The following is a 12453-nucleotide window of genomic DNA, read 5'->3' as shown; positions in this document are numbered from 1 at the left end:
GTGGGGGGGGGGCAATCTCTGCTGCCCCCCACTGCACCACGTTGTGTGAAGCTCTGCCACGAGTTCCCTGATAGGAGCTGCAGCAGCCGGTGAGCGTGGGGCTTTTTTTTTTAAAGAGCCGGGATGCTGGGATTGGGCAGGGTTGCCACTGACAGGACTGGGAGAACAGGTGGGGGATGGGGGCCTGTTTGATTCGGAGATTCGCTTGGTTATGCTCCTGTTACAACTTCACCCAGATAACTGTTGCCAAAACTGGACTGAATAAATGAATTCCTAACAAAAAATGTTTAGCTGCATTGTCTTATTTCAACAGCTTACTCTGTAGATGGACCCAGAAGGCTGGGGTCTATTTGATCCATCTTTTAAATCCCTGTGATGGGCAGACCTAGTTCAAATTTCTTGGGTTTCAAACATGTAAAATGACAAATGTACCCCTGCAAAGAAACCTCTTCTAGAACACTGGCACATGTGAAACAGGATCCAAGTACCTGTCTAGACTTAGAGCCCCCATTCTCCATCAAGAACAAGGGATTGGCAGCATTCTGACACAGCTCGTCTTGTATATAGCTCCTGAGAAGTTCCTTCACAGACGGAAGTAGTGTTTGGTACTGCTCTGCCATGCTGGAAAAAGAGGGACAAATATTTGGTGGGTGGTCCCATTTGATGAAAGTTCCCTGTAAATATTGTATAGATGAAGGGCAGGAGGTGAATAAGTCTATTTGTACTGACACATGGCTTTGAAAACAAGTGCAGTAAATTGTGAAACAGGAATGTGCATTATGGGAAGACGTGTGATATTTAAAAAATATATATTTCCATCTGCCACATTCCCTATAAAAAGTATCACTGTTAATTTTTTGAGGGGGGGTAGAGGGGAGAAGGTAGCATAGCTTGCATTTCAACAGAGTTGGTATTCCTTGCTTTATCCTATGTACAAATGGCTTGTTTCCTCTCATTTTGCTAATGGTACATGGGTATCTTTATTACATAGGACACACAACCACACTCGCATTGCGCTAAATCCAGATCCCTCCGAGATGATAAAGTGTTTTGCCATTAATTTCAATGGGAGGATTCACCATGCAAAACATCCAGGAAATTTCTCATTGTTGCAGCTGCTAGAGTAGGGTTGTAAAACTGGTCTGGCCCCTTGAGCTGGATGAGTTGTGCAGAACCAGTCCATGGGCCTGATAAATGGTAGAGGCCTGGGCTGGATTGGGCCCACAAATCACCCTCCCCCCATGCTGGATCCAGCACATGTAAGTCCTTTTCTGGCTAGTTTGGGACCCAGCAGGAAGAAGTGTGGCATCCTGGGTATTCGGCCACTGCAGGAAAAAGCTGCATGCTGCTGGGGCTCCAGCACCACTGCTCTTCTCTGCGTGCCAAAGAGGCCAAAGTCTGTGGGCCAAATAATTTAGCTCTCTGGGCTGCATATGGCCTGTGGGCCACGTTCGACACCACTGCCTTACAGTAAACATTAAAGGCATGTCTACATTGTCCCTGTGCCATCCCCAGGTGTGTAGACATGCAGCTTGCCCTACAACTCATTTCTGCTCCAACTGGACCAATGCTGGAATATATGGTAGTTTTGAAGCAGCATGAAGTGCTTGGCCCAGTTCCATTCCTAGGCTCTTTGTCTTGCACGTGTTTCCTGGCACATGTTCAATGGTGTTTCAAGACAGTTCCACTGTATCATTTCTGGAATTTGGTGTACGTGGAGCTGGAGTGAGTGGGCAGAGCATGCTTCACACCAATGTCCGTGGACTCAGCATGGAGGCAGGGGATATATGCATTTAGTCAGATAGTGCTTTTGTGATAACTTAGGAAAAGCGTACTTAAGTTTGAAGAGTAATCTCTCTCTGAAGGATACCCAATTGAAGCATTCTAGCTGGAGATCTCTCTGCTCCTCTTTAACAATAAGCATATATTTCAAACAAAATCCTACTCCCCTCCAAGAAAAGCTTTTATAAATATATGCTTAATTATACCCCAAAATACTCCAACCAAAAAGCGGAAGTAATTTTATACAGAAATTTATTGTGCAGAGGAATGATTTTCATTTCTCATTTACAATGGGATATTCAGGTCTGACATACAGTCATGCCACTGTTTAAAGTTCAGAACTACACAGAATATTTACATTCAAGTTTATACATTTATTCAAGTTCCATATTCAAGATGATCAAAAGATATTACTAAGAATCTGTCTTCAACTCCAAAAATCTATGTTCTTTATCAAAGTCTACAAGAGATTCGTGGAAAATGGATGATTTCCTTTTCCTATGGTACCCATTCTCTCCCAGTTCTTACTGGAAAAGAAAACCAACTTGAAGAAATTAATGTCTCAAAATACTTTTAGCTTTCCTGTCTCAAATTTAGCCAGACATTTCCAACTTGTTAAACAGAAAACCCGACCGACTCCACATATAGGGGATACTCTCTAAGAGAAGGTTCATCTATGACATTATTGCAAATAATGCCTTGAGATACTGGATGCTGGGAGACTTCATATGTCTGGAATCTTTCCACACACAAAAAAAGAACATTGTACAAATGTTAATATTAAAATTAAATGATAAAACCTGAACCAGATATAATAATTTATTTTTACCATACTTTGGCTACAATGCAGCAACAAAAACCATCATTTTTAAATAAAAAAATATGTTGTACAATAAAAAAAAACATTCAGTAGTTCAAATAGATGGAAAACATTTAGCGTACTAAAATCCAGAACATATTGTTTCCGGTGCTTTTTTCCTCTCCAGACCTATAACAGCTAGATGGAGTATTATACACACTTACTTCAGACTACTACTTATTCAATAATATTTTTTAAATCTGCTCACGAATCTCTTGCTCATTCAAGAAAGGTAGCTGAATTTAGGTTTCTTGATTACTTTCCAGTTTTACTTTTAATGAACTGTTAACTAACATAAAAAGCATCATCAGTCCCAGATGCAGTTCTGAGTTAGTTATATTTTGATCCAGCCCTGCTGAAGAGTGAGATTAAAAAAAATGTAAAGTTTCTGCTTACTTCATCAATTCTTTGGAATGTCTACTACTTGAACTATTCTTTCAGATCAATGCCTCATCTTCTGCTCAGATTTCAGAGGGAATAATAATTAAAAAAATTAGAAAGTACTTGCCAAAAAAACACTGCCCTGGCTATCACAAAATAGGTGGACAAAGTGATTGTCTCAAATCTAGCTACCCTTAATACTTTGGAGAATTATTGATTTTGAAGAGGCAAAGCTAACCATTCTCACACTTCGAAGAGATCATTTTACACTTAGCAGAGCCATTCAATTTTTTCTGGCTTCATGTTGTGACATCTCCTCCAGCACTTGTGGACTGAGAGATAACAGTAGATGACTGCACTGGTACCATTTCTAATTCAGATTCACGTACAAAGATCACAGCATCCCCACTTACATTCACTAGACATTGGGCCTGCAAAAACAGATGAGACAATATATTGTTACAAAACATGCAATTAAAAAATAAGTCTATTAATTACGGGATCTATTTTAAGCCAGTCAACTATCAATAAAATCAATTAAACTCCTATACCAAATGTCTTGTGTGTCATTCCAAAATGTTAACTCTAAGCCTAAAAAACAACCCCCCTGCCACTTTTGTGGAGTTAGTTTATATCCCCTAGATCTGTGACAGTGTCATACCTCACAATTCACGTAGTTTTTTTTCCTTCAGTAGATAGTATCCCCCCCAGTCATGTAAAAATAAATGATGATACATATGTTTCAAGAAATGAGCATGTCCTTAGTTTCTTTAAAATGGCATCGGTATAGTACTATTCAATTAATAACATTCTTACGAACAATATTTTGATATATGAGAACACCTAACTTTATCTGCAAATAATGTCATTTATTTATTAACTTTACATAATTTCAATACTTATATACAGAACACACTTGTACTACTCTACACATTTTAAATATAAACTTCACTATAAAACTTATTTTGCATATGTAAAGAATGGCACTGCATCTCTCCAAATAAGGTAATGGAAATATTATTAACAAGTTAGTAATTTCTAACTGTTCTCTCATACCTGTTCTATCAATGCAGTTTCATAACTACAAAAACTTTTTGCCCTTCAGGAAAACTGAATTAATTAGTTACAATAATCTCAAATAATTACATTTTACTAAATGTCTTCATACACTAAACTGCAAAAGCAAGGCCTTTGCCTTCTATTTTTCCACACTACATGTAAATATTCTATAAAATGGAAGCAAACAAATTTAATTACAGTTAAATTTGGATATCATTCCTCTTTATATCACATGCCATCTATTATCACAACTTCCATCATCAGTAGCTTTATTGCAACTCTGGACCAACAGCCACAGCAAACTGAACTTCATCCTGTTAGCTCTAGCCCAAATTTGCAATCTATTGAGCTGCTTCTGAATTGCACTCGCACCCTTCAGTGGGTTTGCAATCCTTCCCAGTTTCATGTTGTCTGCAAATCTGCTCAGGAACCTTTGTATGCCAGCATCCAAATTATTAATAAATATGTTGAAAAGCATTGGGCCAAGGGCACCTGTAGAATTCCACTCAAAATCTCCTCACATTCTGACATGGGCCTGTTAATAATTATCCTTTGCTTGCAGCTACTGAGCCAGTTATCTATCCACCTTGTAGTAGTTTTTTCTAGCCCACATTTCTGCAGATGTCCAGGTAAAGGTGCGATGGGATCTGATGTGCAATCTACACAGACATGCCTCCTTCTGTGTCTACGTCTGATTTAACTGGACTGATTAAAACAACAATCTGATATAGACACCTTCTGTTAGGACTGGTTTTATGCGAGATCAGCTGATGATTATTAATTAAGCCAGAAGAACTGTCTTTTTGATCATATCTTACCTGATTTTTGTTTGGATTCTCCATAAAAACACACTGCTTCATTATATATGAAACAACTGCATTCCCCCCCAAGGCTGCAACATGAGCTCTCACCATTGCAAACACTTCAGCGATGAAAGCATGAAGAAAGCCACTGACACCGCCCTCCTGAAAAGTAAATAAATACTGCACAATAAAAAGTGTCACTGAATATCCTACTTGCATTTATCTTTCATATTATTCAATTCTAAACATTCTACCTAAGAAATATTTGAGAGTTTCTTCTTCCCCATACAAAGTGCCTTGTAAAATTACACTTCAGGACAGAAGTAAAGACTGAACTTAAACACGAATCTAAGAATTACTTATCTTAAAGATGAAAGAACCTCTGTTTAAAACCAAATGAATAGAACACATTACAAAAGTAAAAAGGAAAGAGAATGAACTGAGAATGAAAAGAGAATATTTACCTCTAATTATATTTCTTTAAATTATTACTTGATTATACCCACACTTAAGACACTCCTGCATGCCTTTCCAGAATCTTCTAGACCAGGAATATCAAAGTTACTTGGCCCTCCCCCAGCCCAGATCCAGATTGCAGGCATCCTTATGGGCCATATCTGGACCCACCTCCATCAATGGGGTGAGCATCATTTGAGCCATAATGGTTAACGCAGCCATCAACTGCCCTGCCATTGCCCAAATGCGTCCTCAATCGGACTCTATACCCTGGATTTTGGCAGTGGGCCTCATCCTTGAGCTCCTGCTCCCTCCAGGAGCCCTACTGGCCATCTCTGTGGGCTGTATGTTTGATGCCCCTGCTTTACACCATTTTAGCTAGATCTGGTAGGGAGCAAAACATTCATATCTAGACTGTTTAATACGAATGCTAAGTATGGACCTATTTTTATAACCCATATGCAGAAAGTCAGTAGAGAGGTTAGGAACCAGAACCATATATTAAAATGATGGTTAAGAGAGAAAAGACCAATTTTTTTGCAATATTTCCATGCATAAAGCCAGTTGTAGCCAGAAGCCAAACAACAAACACCAGTTTGGTATTACATATTGATTATGCCCTGTCAAAAGTCAAAATGAATGTTATTACTCAATCTGATGCAAAAGATCAGAGCAATGATCAATTTGAGACTAAAAATCTAATGATGCAAAGAAAAAGGAACAGTTTAGAACAATGAATATGTAGGTGGCAACAGGAGAAATTAGACAATATGGCATCCAATATGGCACCTAGAGCTTTTGCAAAAAAATGTTTTGCAAACAATTTACTTATTTTGCCACATGTTGGAAATGCTTTATATTTCACAGCACCTCTGAAACTGTTAACAGGTTTCAAGAGCACTTGAGAGTCCATAAAAGCAGATGTCATAAGGTAGGAGCTTTTGTGTAGGATTCTCTCTCCATATATGTACATATCTACATCTATATATCTCGGCATACACATTTTCAATTGTTGCAATTCTTCCACTCTATTACAGCACACCAGACAGCAGTGTGTTAGATTGAATTTAAAACAGAAATTTAAAAATTGTGAAGAATTCAGAAGGAGGAACTGTGGCATGGAGGACATTCAAATTTCAAAAGTGACAGATTAAGAATATGGTTATGTACTATAAATACAGCTTGTGTAGCAGAAGCAGCAGTGTAACTTCAGCAGTACAGATCCCACCACGATCTGCAAAAGGTGCCCAAAGAGCCCAGAGAATTACTCAGCTGTTTAGCCAGTGAGATCCACACTTGTGCAGCTAGCGGCATCCAAGTTTAAAGCTATCTTCATTTCTCCGGAAGCTACAGACACTAAGGCAACGTCTACACTGTAGTTTCTATAGTCGAATCGGCTTTTTTTTAAGTGACAGTTTTCATGTAAAAACTTTTAAAATTTACAAATCAGAGGATCTCATAGCTTGCAAGACTCAAACGAAGTCAAAGCTTCCACAGGACAGCTATTAACAGTGAGCTGCTTTTGACATCTGAACCAATATCAACTGTGCAGTTCAAAGGATTTTCAAGAGCCATTCTCCATCTGCTCACTCTAACTTTATCTGGGGCTGTTGTCGTGTTGGTCCTAAATCCAAAACAGCCATCAAAAAACAAATGGCCCCATTAGTTATAAAAATATCTGCTCTTTTATCATGTAATATTTTCTCACTGGCTAGAGACTTTCTAACAATTTCAGAGATAAAACAACAACGGCATTTTCAGAACACAGGAGCAACAAATACTCCCACCCACTTAACAAAGAGCCAAGTTTTGAAAAAATAATTCTTTTCCTGTGCCATGTGGTTAACTACAAGTGGGTCTCTAAAGACATTAAGTTATGGAAGTTCATTTGGCTTTGTTATTCTCAATTTACAAAAAAGTGTAAAGTCCTGATATGCTGCTCACCTCACGTAAGGAAGTGGTTTCTCGTATAAAAAACATATTGATTATCCCAAGATATTTGGTAATTTTTGCCCCAGGTATGAAAGAAAGAGGTGTCATCTTAACAACTGTGACGGTAGAATTGGTAGAGCATGGAACAGAACGGTGACGCGAGTGTCCCTCAGCCAGCGGGCTTGCTTTGTCAAGTGAAGCAACTAAAGAGGGAAAGAAAGAAAAGAAAAAGAAAGTAACTATTGAGTAAGATCAATGATTTGTTCTTATAACAAAACACAACTCTTCTTTATGGGTTCCATATAGCTTGGTGACAACATTCAGCTGCCTGTGATGCTCAGCCATGTCATGAAAGGAAATCATCATGCAATGCATGCAAAAAGAAACAAAAAGCTGGAATGGAAAGTACTTGGAAGAGTAGCATTCCTGCAAAAGAAAACACTGAGGATAGCAGCTGCACATACAACGATCAGTTGTAAAGTGAAGGTGAAAGGAAAAAGGTGCCAACATTTTGAAATAAATATCTGCTGGAAGAATAAATTATTACAAGAGTGTGAAAGATGTCATGTTTCCCCAGTGTAGTATTTTCCATTTAGAAAATTCCTTGTTATTGTCAACTTCCAGAAAGCCTTAATATTAATTAAAACAATCAGACCTGTGGCCTGGGAACTACTTAAGTCACCATTTGCTAATTTAGTGACCACTGCCTTGATTGTCACCTTGGTGGACAATTGCTGCCTGTTTGTCACCAGTAATATCTATTATGCATACACCTACACTCAGAGTGTATGTGTATATATTATACATAAAATGCCTATTTATAGCTATATATTTATTGATAACTACTTTTTACTATGTAAACACTTGAAATATTGCATTTCACATGTTCATGTCCTAATTCACTATCCCTATCCTAACTTGTTTTTAAGCAGACATCAAAAAATGTCTGCAGCTTTCACACACAGATATTTACTCTACATTTGACCTGCAATTCCACTGCTGGGTAGGAAACTCCACCCTTCACCACTGGGAAATCAGAGATATGCCTCAGATTATCATAATGTGGTAGAAACATCCGCCTACTTGTCTTAATTGATCCGCGCCTTATGGTCTGAGCTTTCAGTTTAATGAGCTCTATCCAGCTGTTGCATCTGTCTGCAAAGGAACTGTAATCAATTGACGTTGCTGAAAACACAGACAGAAAAACAAAAGAAAAATAACAAAGAAAAAATATGGATGATGTCTCTTGCTCATCTCAATGCTCCTTCTGATGAAGCAATTATTTGGGTTTGAGAAAGAAATTAACATCCTTTCCACATCTGTTTAAAGGAAGTTTCAGTATTGGTTTGGAAACTCATTTTCCAAAACAGTGTACTAGGTTTTGGTGATGTGAACCAAGCTGTGAACTAAGTGAACGACTGGCTTTCACCACTGGAAAAACAAATGAAATCATTAACACTTTATTCTAGATTTTAAAAATCTGCTGTTAAGTCACTACTTCTGTTACCTTAAAGTTATTTTGGCACAGTTTAATCTTAATTTGTATTCCAATTTTTTCACAAGGAGCTTCACATCATGAACTAAAGTTCTTGGATGTCATTATTGATCACATGCCATAACTTTAACCTGAAAAGTAGTTTTGGGTTAAGGGACGAGTCATGAGCTGAAACAAACTGTTAGTTTTTAAATGAGAAAGTATTTTTTTTTAAACACCGTTCCCACACCTCCTGCCAAAAAGCAACTATCTTTACAATGCAAACTGAAGGGCTGTTTTGGTTATGACCTTTTCAAGGACCCAAAACTGGTCTTAAGAACAATTTCTAAGTATCCAAGAGCCCTTTAGTAACTGATCATTAGCTTATTACCCTCTAAAACACCAAAGGAATACAAATTAAAATTAAAGTAAAAAAAGGGTTAAACAGCCAAAAGTACTTTGTCTAGAAACTATTTTTTGGCAGATATTGTGATAAACAGAAAGACTTGACTGTTGTTAATGCTACTACCTTTCTTTTGTAATTTCTTAAAAATACATTCTAATATTAATAAGCCACATCAGAGCATGCATTCCTAGGCAATTAGTAAACACTTCCTGGATGGAAGAAGGAACACCCAAAGTGTGCATCAATGGTCCAAGATTGCTCACCCTGTTGTGGCTTAGGGCTAAATTAAGCAAACTCACCTCTCTGTGCAGCTGGTGTACCTGTGTGGGAACTTGCACTCTCCAGGACCTCTAACAAGACAAAATGAATTTCACTTAGGTACTGTATGAACAACATTAACTAGGTAAATATGCAGTTGAAAGGATCATTTTTTTTCTACTAAAGGGGACTTCTGATATTACACTGACAGAAAATAAAATCTACTGGTACTTTAAGGTTTCATTACAAACATGACCCTCATACATATATTATACCACTATGTGGACTAGATGAATGCACTTTGGGAGCACACTGTAAACCAATACAAAACCATTATCTTCATTACTACATCTGTGCCCTATGATATAAATATTAGTTACCACTTAGAATTCAAAAGTTGAATTCATTTATAGAAGCGTGTTATGAAAAACAGATGAAAACAAGAATCTAATTATGGATGAATAAAATTGTGAAAATAGTAGAGAATAATTTAGGAAGAGACACTGAATAAACTTATTTGTTGTCTGAATACAAAAATGATAAATAGCTAGAAAGAAATATAGCAGTCTACATATGCAAGGAAGCAGTTTAATAACCAACCTAATTTGATGTCTATATGCACAAAGAATATACTTACAAAAGGATTAAGTATAGAGGAGAGAGAGCAAAATTCAAATTCACAGAATCATAGAAAAGTAGGGTTGGAAAGGACCTCGGAAGATCGTTTAGTCCAATCCCTTGCTCAAGGCAGGATCACCTCTATGTATGTCTAGCCTATTCTTAAAACTGCACAAATGGTTCTCTTGCACAGCTACCAGACATGTGACCCCAATACACCAAGAACACCCTAACTTGACAACAGTAAGGCAGGGAGACAAGGGCACTGTCAATGTTCTGCCACTGCAAGGACAGGAAGTTAATTGTTAATATACTCAAGACAGTCAAGGAAGAGAATCACTGCCCCTGCTGCAGAAACAGGAAAACACACCCATACTCCACAACAATCTGACTGTGGGATAGAATTCTTTTCCAATCCCAAATGTGGAAATCAGTGCAATTTCAGCAGAGAAGGAAGATCCTCTAGCTCAGTGGCTCCCAACTTTTTTTATACTGGAGACCGGCAAACTAATTCAAAGAATTTTGGGGGACCAGGTAGAGAAACAATCTGATTTACATATTTAAATTTAATTTGTATGGGGTTGGGTGGGGGGTGGGTTGCAAGGATTGGATTGGGTTGGGACACTGTAGCTGCCAGCACCAGGGGAGTAGGGCTGCGTGAAGTTTTGGTCACTGATTTGACTTGGCCCAATTTGGCGGCCGAATCTCTGAACCCAAATTGAATCAGAAGACCCTTTAATCTCTCCGAAACTAATTTGAACCCTCCAAATTGATCTGGAGAGATTCAGAAAGAGTCGATGATTCAGACATGGACACAGCTTTAAATGGTTTTTCTATGTACCTCAAGGTACCAGGCAGCTCATAAATGCTGCCAAGGTGGGGAACATGAACTGGGGAAGGAAATTTATCACTCTTTCTAGGGACTCAACTGTGGCTATGCTTCAAGCCACAATCTACCTCCAACTTGTAAGTGTTCTATCCCTAAAGCAGACTGGAAGGCAGTGACACCGAGAATCACATATTTGCCTTTCAATTTGCCCATTGCTCCTAGAAAATAGTACCTCAATGCATATTTATACCTAACATACCATAATTTCCACAGCCACCTCCTAAGGCATGCACTTAGCACCTTAATAGTGAACAGGTCAGGCTGAGGTTAATTCTTGGCTCAATGAGGACTGCTCTTCTTCCCATACCGATACCCATGATCTGGGTATGCAGTACAAACAAGAAAGTTAACAGTTTATGTTCTTTTACTTCACCATACGACTGTAAAAACTGGGGCAGAAGGTCGTCATAAACATTTAAATTGTTATTCTAAAGAAACATAAACAGATTACTGTCTGCCTTGTCTTCCTCTTAAATCTCAAACTTATGACTTGTACACTTTTTGCTACAATAAAGCCTAGACCCTTATAGGTGGTTGTAGTTTAGACTGATCACAGCAGATTGAGAGCACTGACATATTTTTTTCAAATACACTTGCTGTTAGACCAAGTTAAATAACTGCAAACAGCTTTCCTTGTTACTGCAACAGAGGAACAAACATCATTCATCACACACTTTTTTTTTTTTTTTTTTTTACAGACAGACATATCTGAGAGATGTCAGCTGTACAAAGTACTGGAGGAAGATCTAAACAAGCAGGAGAACCTCATCAGTTTTAGTGAATGTCATCACAGGTCTTGATATACCATGTAGTGGTGGAACATGTATCATCTCATGAAGAACGTGTGCCCCACAGGCTAAAAACAGAGATAAAATGGGAGGAGTTTTAACGTTCCCAAGCAAAACCCCACGTCCATCCAAGAAGCGTGCCCACAGGCAGCAAGTGAAACCAGGCTGGGTTAAGTCACAAGTTATCTCAGTTTCTAACAAGATGGAGAAATTGGTAAGTCAAATTGATAAGAGTAAGTCACACTGACTTCCTGCTCTTTGGGCAGAGGGCTGGACTCAGTGATCTTCCACCTCTGATGGGTGGCTGTTCCAGAGCTTGGGGGCTCAGAAAGTAGAGAAATTCTTCCTTATGTCCAGCCTGAAACGGTCTTGTAGTAGTTTATGACCATGTGACCTCGTCATCCCTTAGGGCGCTCTGGTGAACAAGCGTTCCCCCAGATCCTGGTGGTCACCCCTGATAAACTTATAGGTGGCCATCAGATCACCCCTGAGCCTGCACTTTTCCAGGCTAAAGAGCCCCATGGCTCTCAGCCTGTTGTCATAAGGTCTGTTTTCCTGACCTCTGAACATGCACATGGCTCTTCTCTGGACTTTCTCAAGCTTCTCCACATCCTTTTTGAATTGTGGAGCCCAAAACTGGATGCAGTACTCCAGCTGCGGCCTCACCAAGTTCAAGTACATGGGGAGAATGACGTCCCGGGATTTGCTTGAGATGCATCTATGGACGCAAGCCAGCATTTTGGTTGCT

At 38.7% G+C, this 12453-nt stretch overlaps 1 protein-coding gene across 11 annotated transcripts in view; it reads right to left on the bottom strand.

Moving 5' to 3' along the window:
- Nucleotides 1-2017: 2017 nt before the first annotated feature.
- C2CD5 (C2 calcium dependent domain containing 5) overlaps nucleotides 2018-12453 on the bottom strand; it is a 126092-nt gene continuing 115656 nt past the window's right edge. For 6 of the 11 annotated variants that reach the window (XM_019515650.1, XM_019515656.1, XM_019515649.1 and 3 more), the window contains 5 exons: nucleotides 9452-9502; nucleotides 8356-8457; nucleotides 7285-7475; nucleotides 4900-5046; nucleotides 2018-3453 (listed from right to left, as the gene is read on the bottom strand). In XM_019515650.1, the coding sequence (XP_019371195.1) occupies nucleotides 3322-3453; nucleotides 4900-5046; nucleotides 7285-7475; nucleotides 8356-8457; nucleotides 9452-9502 (623 nt within the window). In that variant the 3' untranslated portion in view covers nucleotides 2018-3321. The remainder of the gene's footprint in view (nucleotides 3454-4899; nucleotides 5047-7284; nucleotides 7476-8355; nucleotides 8458-9451; nucleotides 9503-12453) is intronic. The other 5 variants (XM_019515652.1, XM_019515661.1, XM_019515657.1 and 2 more) reach the window with 2 other exon arrangements.

The sequence above is a fragment of the Gavialis gangeticus genome, unplaced genomic scaffold, assembly GCF_001723915.1.
Source record: "Gavialis gangeticus isolate Ggan-Ray unplaced genomic scaffold, GavGan_comp1, whole genome shotgun sequence".
Taxonomy (NCBI): domain Eukaryota; kingdom Metazoa; phylum Chordata; order Crocodylia; family Gavialidae; genus Gavialis; species Gavialis gangeticus.
Note: the sequence above shows the minus strand (reverse complement) of the source record. Positions and strands in the feature narration are given on the sequence as shown.